We start from the raw sequence: 20,166 nt of genomic DNA, 5'->3' as shown, positions 1-20,166 counted from the left end.
TTTGCAGCTTTGGAAAACTGGTTTTTTTTCAAAGCACACGGAGCTACAGTGCTCCTTTAATGAAAAGACCCACTATCAGACTCCTTTTTTTTTTTCCAAAAGCACATTTACAAAAAAGTTTACCAAACACTCTGCTGATTTATTTCACAGCCGCTTATTCTTACAGTATAGCCGTTTATTCACACAGCAGTTTTTTTTCAAAGCACAGCAATACCAAACCAGCCCTAAGAATTGTAAAATATATATAAATACACACACACCTAGTTTTATTGGGATCATGTAGCTAATAGTTTTGTTTTATCATAATCCAATTGAAAATATTTAAAATATAAAACCCCAACCCATAAATATATCTCACTACCTACTTCACTCCCACCCTTCCCACCAATTGCTTCACTAAATAGCACCTACTTTACAATATCGTTACATTGAGTTACGTGATAAGAAAAATAGAAATAACAACATTGTTTAAACAAAACATCAGTGATTGAAACTCAGTTTATCTAAATTCATAGAAACTCCCTTAAACAAATGGAGATTTGTTATCGGTGATATTTTGGAATTGAAATTGTCCGGTTTAGTATCCCAATTTCATCATGTCAAGTCATCAAACTTTGAGCATATATGACTTATTAAGGAATGAGGGACAGAGCGATCTATGGGCCTGGTAATTTGATTCCCGGCTTCAAACACATTTGTTCTACTCTTTCGTAAACAGACTACACACACACACAGACACACACATTTGGAGACTAGCGTAATGCAATCTAAATATGGGTTGTTTGTTTACAACTACACAGCATCAGACATTTACAAGTGTGTATTCTTTTAGTGTTTACTTATTCTTAAAATTGTGCTAACGTAACTTACGTTCCAATGTATAAAATAATAATTATTTTATACAACGATATATTACATTAAAAAGTAAAAATTGTAAGCCAAACCTGTAATGTATTAAGTACACTAATTTAGCATGGAACGCGTCCTCTCTAGTTCAAACCTCAATAAATGACTTGGACCCAGACCAACATATATGAAATGTTAGAGAGATGATCCTTTGGCATCTTTCTAATACTTATCCATCCAGAATCCCACATTCCAAACACGAACCAAGAGGAGTAGTTAACTCCAGACACCCATTCAATCACGTGCCAGTCTCGTGGGCGACAACCCCCTACCCCACCATAACCATCCTTAACCACAAGGCGGTCACTAGTTTCAGCGGCTACACCCTCCGCGTCACACACTCGAATAAACCACCCTAGGTGCCACTGGATATGCCGCCACCTGTACCACTCCCCCTCGGATATCCTCTCTCTCTCTCCCCAACACTAAGTTACCAACCACTTTAAAACCGAATATCCCATTTTTATTCCTTCCAAACGCTTCCCATTTTTCCACCCCTATAAATTCGTCCCACCTATTCAGTTTCTCCCGAACTCCCCTGCTCATACTTTTCGATAGCAAGTTAATCGCTCTTCCGAGGTTTCGAGTTCGATTAACTGTTTAATCAATAATGGCTGGTTTTGTTAGAACCAGATCGAAGAGGGTCACTTACCCGCTCGACGATCGGGTGAAAGCGCGACTAGTCGGCGGATACAGCTCCGGACTCAGTGATGTCAGCAGCGGAAGCGAGCACTCCGGCCACTACAACTCCCCCTGCCTCTCCGAGCTCGTCCACCGCTTCCTCCAAGACGACGAGTCGTCCACCGCTGGTTTTCCCGACAACGAGTCCGACTCGGACCGAGTCGACTCGGCCTCCGACGCGGACGCGATCGACTCCGTCCTTAGGTCCGTGGCCGTTTCGGGAAATGCGGACCCGTACCTGAAGCTGCTCCGTTCTCACGTCTCCCAGGCGGAGGAGGCGTTCGCGTGTTTGAGATCCAACGGCGGCGGCAGCAGCAAGTCGGCTCTGCGGCGGAGCGTGATGTCGTTTCTGAGGGGATTGGGACACAATGCGGCGATCTGCAAGACGAAATGGACCTCCTCCGGCAACATCACCTCCGGGAGCTACGAGTTCATCGACGTCGTTCCTGTCCAATCGGGCTCCTCCATGTGGCAGAGCCGGTACTTCGTGGACCTCGACTTCGCCGCCCAGTTCGAAATCGCTCGGCCGTCGAGCCAGTACTCGCGGCTGCTGCAACTTCTGCCCAGAAACTTCGTTGGCAGCTCGGAGGACCTGAAGCGTATAGTTCGGGTCACGTGCGACGCGGCAAAGAGATCGTTGAAGAGCACAGATCTCTCCGTGCCTCCGTGGCGGAAGAACCGTTATGTGCAGAACAAGTGGTTCGGTCCGTACAAACGGACCGTCAATCCATTGACGGAGAGAACCTTCTCGACAGACTCGGCCATTTTTGCTCCAGTGTCTGGCGCCAAATGCCGCTGTGTTGGGTTTGACGACGCGGTTTCCGACTCCACCGTGAACGGCCGGCTCTATGTGCGTACTTAATTTGACGATTTTGGAATAATTAGATCAAATCATCGGGTTAATAAATTAAATTATATATAATGAGATTTTATTTTACTTTTGTTTTGCATTGTAAAACGCGGCAAATGCACAAACTGTACTTGACGCCGCATCTTGGATGTACAACCAACTTCGTAAATTCGAACAAATCTAGACGGTTGGTTTCCATGTTTATAATTTGTCGTTAAATCCAACGGTTGTGGGATGAGGACGCACTGTAAGTAGTGGAGGTTTGAGGGGGTGATTATTTTGACTGGAATTTTATCCAGAAAGGATAATTGATGTGATGAGGATGGCAGGTGGCACAAGTCGTTTTCGCGAGAGGTGATGGTGACGGCCTGCGGGTGAGGATAACATTTGGAGATTGTTGGGACAGTTGGCCTGAAATGCAATTGCCAGCGTGGAGTGGTGCAGCAAATTTACGTGAATTACGAGTGACGATTAAAAATTTGAAGGGAGACAACAAAATCAACTTATAAAAAAGAATGAATTAACTTCTATTTTGATGTTTTTATTTAATTATGCCTGTTGTATAAATTAATAATGTATTATGCAGAGAAAAAGTTGAGTATTATAATTAATTTATTATTAAACAGAAACGTTCAAATAATTTCGTCTAAAATGCTTAGTCGAGACAACATTTGGATAAGATTTTTAATTTTTAATTGATTTTTGGAAAGGAAATAGATAAGGCAAACTATTTCTCACTCCTATGTGGGGCTTATGAAGTTGGTGAAACCATTGACATATATTCAAGGTATAAAATATCGATAATATCGGAAATATTGGTAGTCCAAAAACACAGAAATTTCGATAGAAATATTAGGATATTATCGATATTTTAGACCTTGCATATGTTCAAGTTGCAAAGTCAATGCATCAATCTCCGTCCAAACAAGAAGCACGTAGATTTGGTTTTTTGAAGTTTTCATCAACTAATGATCGTAACTTTGAAAAAGATACACCCAAGTTCTTACATCTGTGGAAGGATGAGGAAGAAGTGACGGAGAATATCAAAAAAACAAAAAGCTTGAAAGTGATCACAAATTTTAAAAGTTTTTATTTTTTTGGTTCTTAGTTTTTGTTTATTTTGTGTGTCATTTTCATACAATTTCGTTCACAATTCTTCTATTATTTGTCATTCGCCCTTCTTCATTCTTCACTAGAGAAAATATATACTTCTTTCGAATCTATAACTTAACAAATTAAAACTAAAAACTATAATGAAATGTTACCAAACAAAACCTTAATTTTAAATTTTGTATCACAAGTTGTTGAGGCCTTGGAGAAAACTAAAGTGTTCTACTTCTACCGCCTGAAGTTGAATCGTATATTAAAAGGTTAGTTTGCCAATTTTTTTTTTTTTCGGCTTCTGCCTTGGAATGTCATTCCTCTTCTAAAAAAAAAAAAAAAACCCAAAAAAACATAAAGTCCAAGAAAAAGTGGATAAAAAGGCAACCGAAACTAAAAAGTGCAATCGTGCCAGTATCATTCAGAGTCCCTGACTCCACGGTGTCCTTGACGCCTTGCGGTGAAACACCTGGTAGCTTCATACATCTGTATATGATGATGCTGTCAAGAGCTCAAAATTCGACGTGTTTTTATCTAGGTATGTGCCAAAAGGGCAAACACACAGAAGGATAAGATATTAAAACACCTTTTAGATTTCTTACATTCATTTCTTTTCTTTTACAAATTATATATATATATATGTGTGTGTATTATTCAGTACGTAGATAATTCTAAGTTTAATATAATTTCACGTATTATTTTCCAAATATTTCATAATTGAGAAGTAATTTGGAATGCAACATCCCTACACAACATGGTCAAAAGTTTGTCAAAGATACTAAATAAGGAACTTCAATTTTGGTGGAGGTCAATGCTTTTTTAGCAACAAACAATTTCATCTTGTACTTATGTGAGTATTTAGGAGACTGATTGATCATTATCTTTGATCCCTCACATTGAGAAAGCGAAACTGTCTACCACAAATGTGACAACTTGTCTCTAGTTTTACGAATTTATTAATTTTAAAATAATGAATTGACGAAAATGCCCTAGAGGCGAGATTGTTGACTTTAGTTGACCATCTTTTAGTGACGCATATGAGCTATTATTTTATCGTATTCTTAAATTACTCAACGGTACCAACGCGTAGGTGCAAACGGAAGCGAATTTGGAGTTACAGTTAAAATTTTACGGAACTATGAACGTGAAGAGCATTTTGGTAATTTCCCATTCTCTCCCCATCCCGTGTCCCCTAATCTCCTGGACCTCTCTCTTTTTCAATTCTCATTTCTCTCTCTCTCTCTCTTCTCTCTTTCCCTCAAAGTATCCCTTTCTTCTCTCTGTAAAAACAATGGAGCCGAGCAACACCACCACCACTTCACCGTACTTCGGCGAACCTTACGACTAAACCACAACCATATCATCACCATCAACCTCGCGAAAGACCACCACTCTTGTACCCAGTTTGCTCAGAACACCCAAGTGGAAAAATGGACCTGCATAGTGACTTTTATCACTATTCACTTATTTCTCCGACCATGGTGAGCCTTGAGACCCTCAAATCCTTCTGTTAACCCTAAAAACTACCAAGCCTACATGGCGCGCAGGCCGAGTAATCTATAAGCTAACTACGTCATTCGATGAATGCCGGGCGTGCCAACTCGTCGACCAAGCTCGGCCAAGGAGTAAATTTATTGATGTTGCGTTGGGTGCACAGCTAACTTCTACGTCTTGCGATTGCGACCGAGGAAGGAACACGTATCGACCTCTTGGGTTCTCGAACCTGAAGACAATGCTACTATTCTTACGAAGTTCACGAATCGTCGTCGTCGAATTCGGTCACAGTGATGTTATTCGTCAGAGTAAACTAAGCCGAATCGACGCCAAAGTGTAAGGGCACAAATACTCAAAGCGAATATAAGTCTTAATAGTGAACGTGGTTCAGCCGTCTGAATGCCGAACTCTAAATCCCACTTGAGAGTATCCAATCATAAAATAACTTGGCATGCAATGCGCCGAGCTCAGTAAATTGTAACACCTCACTTCGCCGAGAAGGCTAATGAGATGACCTCAATCAATAAGGATTCGGAAATCCTTCTCGACCGAGACTTGGATAGGTAACCAACCGTCCTCGCCGCAGTGTTGTTGATGCCAACGGAAGATGTTGCGAGATCGGCTGATTCTACGGCGATAGAGCTATCTATGCCGACTTAAGATATCACCGGTTGCTTTCACAGTGCTGTTGATGCCAACGGAAGATGTGTCAGCGAAAAGAGAAAATAAAAATCTCAAAGTAATTGAGAGAGTTTGCGTAGGGCAGTTGTGTGTTGAATTGGAGGGGCTTCGAACGATGTACAACCTCCTCTATTTATAGCACCAGATACCTTCAAGGTCGAGTTAAAAACCTACCCGGATTAGGACTTCTTCTCCTGATCAAACACTAACTCGACCAGTCCTATTTTCACTATAATTGTGAACCTAGTCCTTTATTGAGCCGGATTCACTTTCGGGTTATTAATCTTGCCGAGACTCCTCATTGCACCAGGATTCGACTCGTTTTGCAGCATGACTTAACCGACCCAGGTTTGGAAGCCCACGACCTAACCGATCCAGAACTAAACGATCCCTGATAACCCTGTCGTAAGGCCTTATGGGCCAAGAATAATTCTATACTCGACCCAAACTGATATTTTGGGCCCAAACACCTTCTTATTTTGAATCTCCTATATTGTTGTAACCTTAAAATTGAGTTTGGGGGACAATTTAATGCAGAACACGACTGGGAGGATTTTTCCCTAGTTTTTCGATGACTAACCAGCCACCTTTAGGCCATTTTTCTGGCCAACAATAATGTCAACTTGGCCTCACTTTGGTATGGTTTTGTTCCCTACATTTCTAGCTTCACATTGATTTTTAAATCATCAAATTTGGTTGAAAATCAAGCTTAAAATGAGCTATGGAAGTCAGCCCTGCAATCTGCAAAAACTGCAGATTTCTTAAAGAAGGTGCATTAAGCGCGTGGGTAGCCATTGCGAGTGGCGCGTGCAGTGCGTGGCTGTTAGTGCAACCATCTTGTGGCAGCGCATACAGTGGCGCGTGGAGGAACTCGAGGTCCCTTCTTAGGTTTCTCGACGTGTCGAACTCGAATCTACCATCCGTTTTTCGAAATTCAGCCATTTTAAAATAGTTCCTTTATTAGCCGTACTTTGTACAAAAACACGTTTATACATTAGTATGTTACATATTTAGGTAAATAATTTTGTTTCTAGGTGAAACACAACGCGAGGACTCTCGATGTCACGAGGCAGGTTCGACTTGACGACATGATTTGTGAGTGAGTCTTTGTTTCTTTAATATTATATATTTATTTAGTTTCCATTTACGTAATTGATAAAAAAAATTCTAAAATGCGCTTAGTTTAGACTAATGTTTTGAAGAATCAGAGTATTAACGAAATTTATGAAATTTCCATAAATTCTACAGGGTGCACATTTATGCATACTTTGACGTGATGCCTTAATATGGCCATGAATAGTATTATGGTGACATGAATTATCGATTTACTGTTGTATGATTCTATTTACGTTATCTGCTTATCGTATGCTAAACTGGTGTTAGTGCTCGCCCGGGCCAGGGCTAGTCTTTCACATGTATGTTCACATCGCACCGTACACTCACTTTGGATCCATTGTAGGTGCAGTCCTATCCTAGATTGCCATAGGCAATTAGGACTCGTATGTGTTGCACATAGCGCCATTCTTCATGTAATTGTAGTACTAGAGTGTAAATCATTATTACACCCAGTCATGTTCATATCAAAATATCTCTCATGAACTTGTATGTCAGCATATGTCGATGAGCACTCGATGTGATATGTTTATTTCTGCGAGATATAGTGATTACTGGAAGTTATATGCCTATTTATGAATTTTGTGATGTATTGAATTATTGAGATATTGTAGGCTATGGTAAGTATTTTCATAGTATACATAGTATGTATATTTTGGAAACTATACTTGTTTTACGGCAAGGGGTTATAATGTTTTCAAAAAGGTTTTTATAGAACTTTATTTTTAGGCCCACTACCCTTTATTTTTCACCCTTCCAGGTTTAGTGCCGAGCTTTCGTGTCGACAAGAATTCTTGGCAAATCTTGGTATTGGAGATTACCTTCAATGGTATAATTCTCATCCTACTTTACTGTATTTTACTTATGCTCTGATATCACATGTAGGTTTAAATTTATTCACATTTTCCACATCACTGCACTTTATGACTTCATCACCATCTTGGTGTTGGCCAACACAGCTCGATTCAGAGTCTAGGTGGACATTTCGGGTTGTGGTGTGTTAGCAAAATCTTATGAATCTGCACATATTGTTTTACTGCTCCGGAGCCCTTAACAATATTGTTGCTGGTGGTGTTGAGTGCATTGACAAAGAAAGTTTTGCTTTGTTGTGCATTTATTTGTGCTAATTTAAGAATGGATGTATCAAGATCTTTGAGATTAGATGCTGATAAAGTTGGAATATCTTTCCAAGGAGATTTAACGCATTGATTGTAGTTGTAGCCGAATTGATCTTGGGTTTGCTTGCAAACACTTCTAATTGATGAAGATGCTTTTGCATTTGCAAATGTTGTTGGAGACAATGAGAGACATAAGAGCAAGGATGTAATGAGCGCTACATAACCGACTTAGGAGTCCATTGCTCAAGGTGTATGTTTTTTAAGTTGATGTTAAAGTGATTACAAGTTATTTGCTTGGTTTAAACTATGGAAGAATGGAGATCATATTTATAAATAATTCGAGGATCGTATGGGTCTAAATTTAGGCGTGGAGAATGTGGGGAAAACTATTTCTTTTGACGTGTTTTGTTTTATGTTCCTTTTGTATTAGTTTTCTGACCTATTCTTCCAATTAGTTTGTTTGAATTGAAACCCACCTCCTTTCTAGAAAGTCCAACGCTTTGAAAACCACGAACAACAATAACACAAGGAATAATTGGCAAGAAGATTATGCATTTTTACACGATAGGATTTGGTGTAACACCATGCACTTACATAAGTACTGTAAACATTTAAAATTCAAAAGATTTAACTATTTCAATTGTTGACACTTAGCATCACTTTTTAGTAAAATACTTTCCTACACTTAATAAGTGGGAGATCTTAAGTTTGACTCTTGTGGGTGGTCCGAAATGTTATTTAGAGCGTGGAGTCGTTTAACAATCCAAATCATGTGTAAATTATACAAACTGTGGAAGGGAAGAGCAGATAAGAAAGAAAAGAGACAATAGTTTGATATTCTGGATAAGCTTTTGTTGTACTTTTTTTATTTCATTTTTGGTCAATATGTATATGTGTGTCGTGTTAACCACATACCATTGCGTCATTATATGTATATATATGTACAAGGTTAATGCTATACAATCATGTAAAGCTTTTGAGGATACTGAAGACGACATTGAGTTGGATGAACGAGAAAACCCTAGTCTGCAATAATCGTCCAAGGGAAAGTCTTCTACTCAATTGAATCCTTTATGTTCTTATGGTGATAGAACCCTTTTCTTAGTATATCTGGCTATGTGTGTAGTATGGACAACCAAAATAGCAACACGAAAGGATTCAATATTAAAACAGCTTTTTGTTTTCTTACATTAATTTTTCATTCTTTTCTTTCATTTTACAAATTAAATATACTGTAATTATATGTATATTATGTAGTATTTAAGTAATGCATACTGAATTTTATACATTGTTCCGCATCTTATCTAGATATGAAATAGCTGGGAAGTAATGAGGAATGCAACATCCCTATATAACATGGTCAAGAAGTTCGTCGAAGATACTAAATAAGGAAGTTCAATTTCGGTAGAGGTCAATGCTTTTTCGCAACGAACAATTTCGTCTTGCACTTGTGTGAGTATTTAGGAGACCGATTTGTCATTATCTTTGATCCCTCGCACTGAGAAAGCAAAACCATCTACCGCAAAATCATATGAATTTGCACATTGTTTTACTGCTCCAGAGCCCTTAACAATATTGTTGCCGGTGGTGTTGAGTGCATTGACAAAGAAAGCTTTGCTTTGTTGTGCATTTGTTAGTGCTAATTTAAGAATGGTAGTGTCAAGATCTTTGAGATTAGATGCTGATCGAGTTGGGATATCTTTCCAAAGAGATTTTACACATCGCTTGTAGTTGTAGCCGAATTGGTCTTGGGTTTGCTTGCAAACACTTCTAATTAATGAAGACGCTCTTGCATTTGCAAATGGTGTTGGAGACGATGAGAGACATAAGAGCAAGGATGCAATGAAAGTTGCATATCCGATTGAGGAGTCCATTGCTCAAGGTGTGTGTTTCGTAAATTGTTGTTAAAGTGATTATAAAATATTTGTTTGGTATAAGCAATGGATGAACGGAGATCATATTATAAACAACTCAAGGAGGGGTATGGGTCTAAATTAAGGAGCGTTGGAGGCAAATAAACCCATTTCTTTTGACGTGTATAGTTTTCTGGTCCTTTAGTTTTTTTTTCTTTCTTCAACATACTAACTGATAACACACTGGATGCAAACCACTTACCTATTCTAGTTTAATTAACCAACTCCTCATTTCTAGAAACCCCAACATAACCAAAAGTGATGCATGCTTATCAAAATGATTTTTTTATTAGATCGAAAGGATTAATTTAAGTCATTTCGTTTGTTTTTTTACAAAGTCATTTACATCCATATTTATTTATCAATATATATGGTGTTAGAAGAATCTAAAAGATTCAAATTGATAGTATTAGAGGAGTCTCTTTTAGCCTATTTTATCGTGTTCGGTTAACAGCTTAGGTGGACTAAGCCCTATTAAGCAAGGTTACGATAAGCGGCCTACGGGCGTGGGGACATGGACCCCTGACCCACAAGTCCAACGCCTCGTCCGGCCTCAGGAAAGTTTATCCAACCTAAGGGCTGTGGGTAATAACATTCAAACCTGGGTTTTACACCATTCGAAGGAATAATCAAGAGGGTGATCCGTAAACCAGCTGAGGGAGCATAATCAAGAAATTTTGCTTTTGATTTCCAGACATACTCCATTCACACCATTGTTTTAAACAATGCTAGGTCGTTATCAAGCGGCGTGTAGGGTCTTAATTTGTGGTCTAGGATTTTTTTTTCTTCTTAATTAAATTGATTATATGACACCTATTATGCCTAGACTCACGTAGATGCCATACCAGATTTTCCAACCGTCTAGTTATTAATTGTGATGTTGGTTAGCTGTCTAGACCACTTTTTATAACACCAATTCACATTGATTTCACCATCTATCCTTCGCCTATCTTCATTGATCTTCAGATCACATATTTTTCATCCATCTATATAAGTAAAAATAAAATTAAAGACTTGAAATGAATTGGTTATCAAACTAGCTCTTAAGTTCTAATTTTGTACCAAAAAGTATTGAGGATTATAGAAACCTAATGTATTCCAGGGTAGAAGTTGAAGCCCATATTGAAAGTTATCAATTTGTTTTTGCTCCAACGGATGTGATAGATATTAAGGTGAGGATTATATGCACATTGCCATACGTTCTTTTATTCATTTTTTTTTCAAATTTGAATAATCAACAAAGAATTATAGTTTGAAAGTTTCCACTGATGTTGTCAAGATTAAACATGCATAGCATATTGTGTTCTTAAGAATTCAACATGTAGTTAATCTGGGTATGTTTGTAGTAGGGACAAACAAAATAGGAACACGGAAGGATTCAATATTAAAACAGCCTTCTGTTTTCTTACATTAATTTTTCATTATTTTCTTTCCTTTTACAAATTAAATCTACAGTAATTATATGTATATTATTTAGTATTTAAGTAATGCATACTGAATTTAACACATTGTTCACATATCTTTTCGAGATATGGAATAGCTGGGAAGTAATGAGGAATGCAACATCCCTATATAACATGGTCAAGAAATTTGTCGAAGATACTAAATAAGGAAGTTCAATTTCAGTAGAGGTCAATTTTTTTTCGCAACGAACAATTTCGTCTTGTACTTGTAAGAGTATTTGGGAGACTGATTTGTCATTATCTTTGATCCCTCGCACTGAGAAAGCAAAACCGTCTACCGCAAAATCATATAAATCTGCACATTATTTTACTGCTCCGGAGTCCTTAACAATATTGTTGCCGGTGGTGTTGCGCGCATTGACAAAGAAAGCTTTGCTTTCTTGTGCATTTGTTAGTGCTAATTTAAGAATGGTTGTGTCAAGATCTTTGAGATTAAATGCCGATCAAGTTGGGATATCTTTCCAAAGAGATTTTACACATCGCTTGTAGTTGTAGCCGAATTGGTCTTGGGTTTGCTTGCAAACACTTCTAATTAATGAAGACGCTATTGCATTTGCAAATGGTGTTGGAGACGATGAGAGACATAAGAGCAAGGATGCAATGAAAGTTGCATATCCGATTGAGGAGTCCATTGCTCAAGGTGTATGTTTCTTAAATTGATGCTAAAGTGATTATAAATTATTTATTTGGTATAAGCAATGGATGAATGGAGATCATATTATTAACAACTCAAGGAGTGGGTATGGGTCTAAATTAAGGAGCATTGGTGGCAAAGTAACCCATTTCTTTTGACGTGTTTAGTTTTCTGGTCCTTTAGGTTTTTTTCTTTCTTCAACGTACTAACTGATAACACACTGGATTCAAACCAACTACCTATTCTAGTTTAATTAACCAACTCCTCATTTCTAGAAACCCCAACATAACCAAAAGTGATGGATGGTTATCAAAAGGATTTTTTTTTATTAGATCGCTAGGATTAATTTAAGTCATTTCATTTGTTTTTTTACAAAGTCCTTTTCATCCATATTTATTTATCAATATATACGATGTTACAAGAATCTACAAAATTCAAATTGATAGTATTAGAGGAGTCTCTTTTAGCCTATTCCGTCATGTTCGGTAAGTAGCTTAGGTGGACTGAGCCCTATTAAGCGAGGTTACGATAAGCGTCCTACGGGTGTGGGGACGCAGAAGTCCAGCGCCTCGTCCGGCCTTTGGAAAGTTTATCCAACCTAAGGGCTGTGGGTTATAACATTCTAACTGAGGCTTTACACCATTCAAAGGAATAATCAAAAGGGCAATCCGTAAATCAGTTGAGGGAGCATAATCAAGAAATTTTGTTTTTGATTTCTAGACATAATCCATTCACACCAATGTTTTAAATATCGCTAGGTCGTTATCGAGCGGTAGGTAGGGTCTTAATTGGTGGCCTAGTATTTTTTTTATCTTAATTAAATTTATTATATGACATACAAATAAGTGTGTGTGTGTGTATATATATGTATATATATTTAAAAATAAAAATCTATACTTGTAATGCAGAAACTTAAAATGCAAAATATAAATAAGTTCTAAAGTTCTACAATTTATTGAAAACATCAAAGAATTATCGCAAAGAGAGAAGACCACATCGTATTCTTCGTTTCCTTTTTTCTGTCTGGGAAAGGGTGAGTCAAGACTCAAAGTCAATTAAAAAAATAAAGGAAACACCTATTCCGCCTAGACTCACGTAGATGCCATACCAGATTTTCCAACCGTCTAGTTATTAGTCAGTTGTCTAGACCACTTTTTAGAACACCGATTCACATTGTTTTCACCATCTATCCTTCACCTATCTTCATTGATCTTCATATCACATATTTTTCATCCATCTATATAATTAAAAATAAAATTAAAAACGTAAAATGAATCGGTTGTCAAACTAGCTCTTAAGATTTAATTTTGTACCAAAATGTATTCCACAGTCAAAGTCGAAGCCCATATTGAAGGTTATCAATTTGTTTTTGCTACAACGGATGTGAAAGATATTCAGGTTTCACTAGTCTCTAAAAGTGGAACACGACTTGCTGGAATGCACCCACCAAATTTCCAAGTGGAAAGTACTACCCTTTGCTCCTAGAAGAGTTAACATATTGGCATCGAACCTTGAGTTGGAACTGGTATGTTGGTGCACGGTCCTTCTTTTTTTTTTTTTTTTTGTGAGTTGTTCAAAATCCAATCAACAAATTCTCTCTTTTTTGCATAGATAAAGATGAAGGACAAGACTCCCACAGCACCATGACAATTCAATTACCGAGCCAACTTTGTCTCTGAACTCAAGCCTTCCTTTTGACCCTTGTATCCTATCAACGGAAGGGTGCATAACGAACCAGACTTTGGATCTCTTTCTTGCCAATTGGCTTTTTCTTCGTGTGATTGTATACCTAAAACTCATTGAAAGCGAAAAGCAGTAGAAAAGTGCAGAAAAAGAAAATCCAAACCTCAAAACTCAAAAGTGTAATTGTATCAGTATCAATGTGACTCCATGTTGTGTGGTCATTTGAAATATTATTTTGGTTATATATGCACATTGCCATACGTTCTTTTATTCATTTTTTCAAATTTGAATAATTAACAAAGAATTATAGTTTGAAAGTTTCCACTGATGCTGTCAAGATTAAACATGCATAACATATTGTGTTCTTAAGAATTCAGCGTGTAGTATATATGGGTATGTGTGTAGTATACACAACCAAAATATCAACACAGAAGGATTCAATTTTAAAACAGCTTTTTGTTTTCTTACATTAAGTTTTCATTCTTTTCTTTTCTTTTACAAATTAAATATACAGCAATGATATGTCTATTTTTTTGTATTTAAGTATTGCATACTGAATTTAATAGTTCACGTATCTTTTCTAGATATGGAATAGCTGGGAAGTAATGAGGAATGCAACATCCCTATATAACATGGTCAAGAAGTTCGTCGAAGATACTAAATAAGGAAGTTCAATTTCGGTAGAGGTCAATGCTTTTTCGCAACGAACAATTTCGTCTTGCACTTGTGTGAGTATTTGGGAGACCGATTTGTCATTATCTTTGATCCCTCGCACTGAGAAAGCAAAACCATCTACCGCAAAATCATATGAATTTGCACATTGTTTTACTGCTCCAGAGCCCTTAACAATATTGTTGCCGGTGGTGTTGAGTGCATTGACAAAGAAAGCTTTGCTTTGTTGTGCATTTGTTAGTGCTAATTTAAGAATGGTAGTGTCAAGATCTTTGAGATTAGATGCTGATCGAGTTGGGATATCTTTCCAAAGAGATTTTACACATCGCTTGTAGTTGTAGCCGAATTGGTCTTGGGTTTGCTTGCAAACACTTCTAATTAATGAAGACGCTCTTGCATTTGCAAATGGTGTTGGAGACGATGAGAGACATAAGAGCAAGGATGCAATGAAAGTTGCATATCCGATTGAGGAGTCCATTGCTCAAGGTGAGTGTTTCGTAAATTGTTGTTAAAGTGATTATAAAATATTTGTTTGGTATAAGCAATGGATGAACGGAGATCATATTATAAACAACTCAAGGAGGGGTATGGGTCTAAATTAAGGAGCGTTGGAGGCAAATAAACCCATTTCTTTTGACGTGTATAGTTTTCTGGTCCTTTAGTTTTTTTTCTTTCTTCAACATACTAACTGATAACACACTGGATGCAAACCACCTACCTATTCTTGTTTAATTAACTAACTCCTCATTTCTAGAAACACCAACATAACCAAAAGTGATGCATGCTTATCGAAAGGATTTTTTTTATTAGATCGCAAGGATTAATTTAAGTCATTTCATTTGTTTTTTTTACAAAGTCCTTTTCATCCATATTTATTTATCAATATATACGATGTTACAAGAATCTAAAAATTTCAAATTGATAGTATTAGAGGAGTCTCTTTTAGCCTATTCCGTCATGTTCGGTTAGCAGCTTAGGTGGACTGAGCCCTATTAAGTGAGATTATGATAAGCGGCCTACGGGCGTGGGGACATAGACCCCTAACCCAAAAGTCCAGTGCCTCGTCCAGCCTTCGGAAAGTTTATCCAAGCTAAGGGTTGTGGGTTATAACATTCTAACTTGGGCTTTACACCATTCAAAGGAATAATCAAAAGGGCAACCCATGAATCAGCTGAGGGAGCATAATCAAGAAATTTTATTTTTGATTTCCAGACATAATCCTTTCACACCAATGTTTTAAACATCGCTAGGTTGTTATTGAGTGGTGGGTAGGGTCTTAATTGGTGGCCTAGGATTTTTGATTTTATCTTAATTAAATTTATTATATACAATACAAATAAGTGTGTGTGTGTGTATATATATATATATATATACACTTGGAATGGGCAAACTTAAAATGCAGAATATAAATAAATTATAAAGTTCTACAATTTATTGAAAACATCAAAGAACTATCGCAAAGAGAGACGACCACTTCGTATTCTTCGTTTCCTTTTTTTCTGTCAGTGAAAGGGTGAGTCAAGACTCAAAGTCAATTAAAAAAACAAAGGAAACACCTATTCCTCCTAGACTCACGTAGTTGCCATACCTGATTTTCCAACCATCTAGTTATTAATCATGGTGTTGGTCAGTTGTATAGACCACTTTTTAGGACACTGATTCACACTGTTTTCACCATCTATCCTTCGCCTATCTTCATTGATCTTCAGATTACATATTTTTCATCCATCTATATAATTAAAAAAAAAATTGAAATGAATTGGTTATCAAACTAGCTCTTAAGTTTCAATTCTGTACCCAAATGTAGTGAGGGCTTATAGAAACCTAATGTATTCCACTGTCGAAGTTGAAGCCCATATTGAAGGTTATCAATTTGTTTTTTCTGCAACGGATGTGATTGATATTAAGGTTTCACTAGTCTCTAAAAGTGGAACACGACTTGCTGGAATGCACCCACCAATTTTCCAATCGTGGAAAGTACTACCCTTTGCTTCTAGAAAAGTAAGTATATTGGCATCGGACCTTGAGTTGGAAGTGGTATGGTGGTGCGCAGTCCCTTTTTTTTTTTTTTAGTTGTTCAAAACCCCATCAACAAATTCCCTCTTTTTTGCACGGATAAAGATGAAGGACAAGATTCCCACAGCACCGCGACAATTCAATTACCGAGCCAACTTTGTATCTGAACTTAAGTCTTCCCTTTGACCTATCAACGGAAGGGTGTACAACGAAGCAGACTTTAGATCTCTTTCTTGCCAATTGGCCTTTTCTTCGTGTGATTGTATACCTAAAACTCATTGAAAGTGAAAAGCAGTAGAAAGGTGTACAAAAAGAAAATCCAAACCTCAAAACTCGAAAGTGTAATTGTATCAGTATCAATGTGACTCCATGTTGTTTGGTCGTTTGAAATGCTATTTAGTTATATATGTACATTGCCATTCGTTCTTTTATTCATTTTTTTCAAATTTGAATAATCAACAAAGAATTATAGTTTGAAAGTTTCCACTGATGTTGTCAAGATTAAACATGCATAGCATATTGTGTTCTTAAGAATTCAACGTGTAGTATATTTGGGTATGTGTATAGTATGGACAACCAAAATAGCAACACGGAAGGATTCATTATCAAAACAACTTTTTGTTTTCTTACATTAATGTTTCATTCTTTTCTTTCGTTTTACAAATTAAATATACAGTAATTATATGTATATTATTTAGTATTTAAGTATTGCATTCTGAATTTAATACATTTTCACGTATCTTTTCTAGATATGGAATAGCTAGGAAGTAATGAGGAATGCAACATCCCTATTTAACATGGTCAAGAAATTTGTCGAAGATACTAAATAAGGAAGTTCAATTTCGGTAGAGGTCAATGCTTTTTCGCAACGAACAATTTTGTCTTGTACTTGTGTGAGTATTTGGGAGACTGATTTGTCATTATCTTTGATCCCGCGCACTGCGAAAGCGAAACCGTCTACCGCAAAATCATATGAATCTGCACATTGTTTTACTGCTTCGGAGCCCTTAACAATATTGTAGCCGGTGGTGTTGAGCGCATTGACAAAGAAAGATTTGCTTTCTTGTGCATTTGTTAGTGCTAATTTAAGAATGGTTGTGTCAAGATCTTAGAGATTAGATGCTGATTGAGTTGGGATATCTTTCCAAAGAGATTTTACTCATCGCTTGTAGTTGTAGCCGAATTGGTCTTGGGTTTGCTTGCAAACACTTCTAATTAATGAAGACGCTCTTGCATTTGCAAATGGTGTTGGAGACGATGAGAAACATAAGAGCAAGGATGCAATGAAAGTTGCATATCCGATTGAGGAGTCCATTGCTCAAGGTGTAGGTTTCTTAAATTGATGCTAAAGTGATTATAAATTATTTGTTTGGTAGAAGCAATGGATGAACGGAGATCATATTATAAACAACTCAAGGAGGGGGTGTGGGTCTAAATTAAGGAGTGTTGGAGGGAAAGAAACCCATTTCTTTTGACGTGTTTAGTTTGATGGTCCTTTAGTTTGTTTTCTTTCTTCAACGTACTAACTAATAACACACTGGATGCAAACCACCTACCTATTCTAGTCTAATTAACAACTCCTCATTTCTAGAAACCCCAACATAACCAAAAGTGATGCATGCTTATCAAAAGGAATTTTTTTATTAAATCGCAAGGATTAGTTGAAGCCATTTCTTTTGTTTTTTTACAAAGTCATTTACATCCATATTTATTTATCAATATATATGTAGTTAGAAGAATCTAAAAAATTCAAATTGATAGTATTAGAGGAGTCTCATTTGTGAAAATGCACCTGGTATGCAGGGCTATTTTTCGATTCTATCTATTCCCTGCTGATAAATTTCTTAATGTTGTTGGAAAGAAAGAAAAGAAAAATAACGACGCTCATTCTATCTTCTTGGAAACTACGTGTAGCTTTCTTTTATTGCGAGATAGATGGAAGTTCCCTCTGTTTGCAATGTGATATGATTGTTCATGTTGGAGGCAAAAGAATGCATGGAAGATATCTTGTACTGAGACAAAGAGTTGAGGTGGGTTTGTTGATCCTACTTACTAAGAATCGGATGATTTTATTTTTACGCAATTGTTGGGGATGACTTAAATGTTTTACACTATTTGGTTGTTCCGTAGTTTCCAGGAGATACACCTGGTAATAGTGATGACCCAGCTTCCCAACCCATTGATCCAGCTGAGATCCGTGGTGTTCGGTTAGCAGCTTAGGTGGACTGAGATCCAGCCCCTCGTCCAGCCTTAGGAAAGTTTATCCAACCTAAGGGTTGTGGGTTATAACATTGAAACCTGGGCTTTACACCATTCGAAGAAATAATCAAAAGGGCGATCCGTAAATCAGCTAAGGGAGCATAATCAAGAAATTTTGTTTTTGATTTCCAAACATACTTCGTTCACACCAATGTTTTAAACATCGCTAGGTCGTTATCAAGTGGTTGGTAGGGTCTTAACTGGTGGCCTAGGATTTTTTTTTAAATCTTAATTAAATTTATTATATGACATACAAAAGTGTGTGTGCATATATATATATACACACACACACACTTGGGACGGGGAAACTTAAAATGCAAAATATAAATAAATTATAAAGTTCTACAATTTATTGAAAGCATCAAAGAACTATCGCAAACAGAGACGACCGCAAGTTTTCCTTTTTTCTGTCAAGGAAAGGGTGAGTCAAGACTCAAAGTCAATTAAAAAAAAAACGAAGGAAACACCTATGCCGCCTAGACTCACGTAGATGCCATACCTGATTTTTCAACCGTCTAGTTATTAATCGTGGTGTTGGCAACTGTCTAGACTGCTTTTTAGAGCACTGATTCACATTGCCATGCGTTATTTTCTTCATCTTTTGAAATGCTATTCTGGTTATATATCCACATTGCCATGTTGTGCGGTCATTTGAAATTCTATTCGGGTTATATATCCACATTACCATGCGTTCTTTTCTTCATCTTTTCAAATTTGAATAATCAACAAAGAATTATAGTTTGAAAGTTTCCAATGATGTTGTCAAGATTAAACATGCATAGCATATTGTGTTCTTAAGAATTCAAGTGTAGTATATCTATGTATGTGTGTAGTATGGACAACCAAAATAGCAACACAGAAGGATTCAATATTAAAGCAGTTTTTTGTTTTCTTACATTAATTTTTCATTCTTTTCTTTACTTTTACAAATTAAATATACAGTAATTATATGTATATTATTTATTATTTAAGTAATCCATACTGAATTTAATACATTGATCACTTATCTTTTCTAGATATGGAATAGTTGGGAAGTAATGAGGAACGCAACATCCCTATATAACATGGTCAAGAAGTTTGTTGAAGATACTAAATAAGGAATTTCAATTTCGGTAGAGGTCAATGCTTTTTCGCAACGAACTATTTCATCTTGTACTTGTGTGAGTATTTGGGAGACCGATTTGTCATTATCTTTTATCCCTCGCATTGAGAAAGTGAAACCATCTACCGCAAAATCATATGAATCTGCACATTGTTTTACTGCTCCGGAGCTCTTAAAAATATTGTTGCCGGTGGTGTTGCGCGCATTGACAAAGTAAGCTTTGCTTTCTTGTGCATTTGTTAGTGCTAATTTAAGAATGGTTGTGTCAAGATCTTTGAGATTAGATGCTGATCGAGTTGGGATATCTTTCCAAAGAGATTTTACGCATCGCTTGTAGTTGTAGCCAAATTGGTCTTGGGTTTGCTTGCAAACACTTCTAATTAATGAAGACGCTCTTGCATTTGCAAATGGTGTTGGAGACGATGAGACACATAAGAGCAAGGATGCAATGAAAGTTGCATATCCGATTGAGAAGTCCAT

At 36.9% G+C, this 20,166-nt stretch overlaps 3 protein-coding genes and 3 pseudogenes across 3 annotated transcripts; 1 reads left to right on the top strand and 5 right to left on the bottom strand.

Moving 5' to 3' along the window:
* The first annotated feature begins 1,064 nt into the window (after window positions 1–1,064).
* LOC103435893 (uncharacterized) lies at window positions 1,065–2,635 on the top strand. The gene has a single exon (XM_029102477.2). The coding sequence runs from the start codon at window positions 1,517–1,519 to the stop codon at window positions 2,447–2,449; it is 933 nt and encodes a 310-aa protein (XP_028958310.2). The 5' UTR covers window positions 1,065–1,516; the 3' UTR covers window positions 2,450–2,635.
* Window positions 2,636–9,248: 6,613 nt separating this feature from the next.
* Window positions 9,249–9,818, bottom strand: LOC139195942 (uncharacterized; annotated as a pseudogene).
* Window positions 9,819–11,337: 1,519 nt separating this feature from the next.
* LOC139196191 (uncharacterized) lies at window positions 11,338–11,952 on the bottom strand (annotated as a pseudogene).
* Window positions 11,953–14,217: 2,265 nt separating this feature from the next.
* On the bottom strand, window positions 14,218–14,787 carry LOC139195941 (uncharacterized). Its single transcript, XM_070821638.1, has one exon. It carries the CDS (start codon window positions 14,785–14,787, stop codon window positions 14,218–14,220), a length of 570 nt encoding a protein of 189 aa, XP_070677739.1.
* Window positions 14,788–17,070: 2,283 nt separating this feature from the next.
* LOC139196478 (uncharacterized) lies at window positions 17,071–17,640 on the bottom strand (annotated as a pseudogene).
* Window positions 17,641–19,596: 1,956 nt separating this feature from the next.
* On the bottom strand, window positions 19,597–20,166 carry LOC139196305 (uncharacterized). The gene has a single exon (XM_070821996.1). The coding sequence runs from the start codon at window positions 20,164–20,166 to the stop codon at window positions 19,597–19,599; it is 570 nt and encodes a 189-aa protein (XP_070678097.1).

The sequence above is a fragment of the Malus domestica genome, chromosome 05, assembly GCF_042453785.1.
Source record: "Malus domestica chromosome 05, GDT2T_hap1".
NCBI lineage: Eukaryota > Viridiplantae > Streptophyta > Magnoliopsida > Rosales > Rosaceae > Malus > Malus domestica.
Note: the sequence above shows the minus strand (reverse complement) of the source record. Positions and strands in the feature narration are given on the sequence as shown.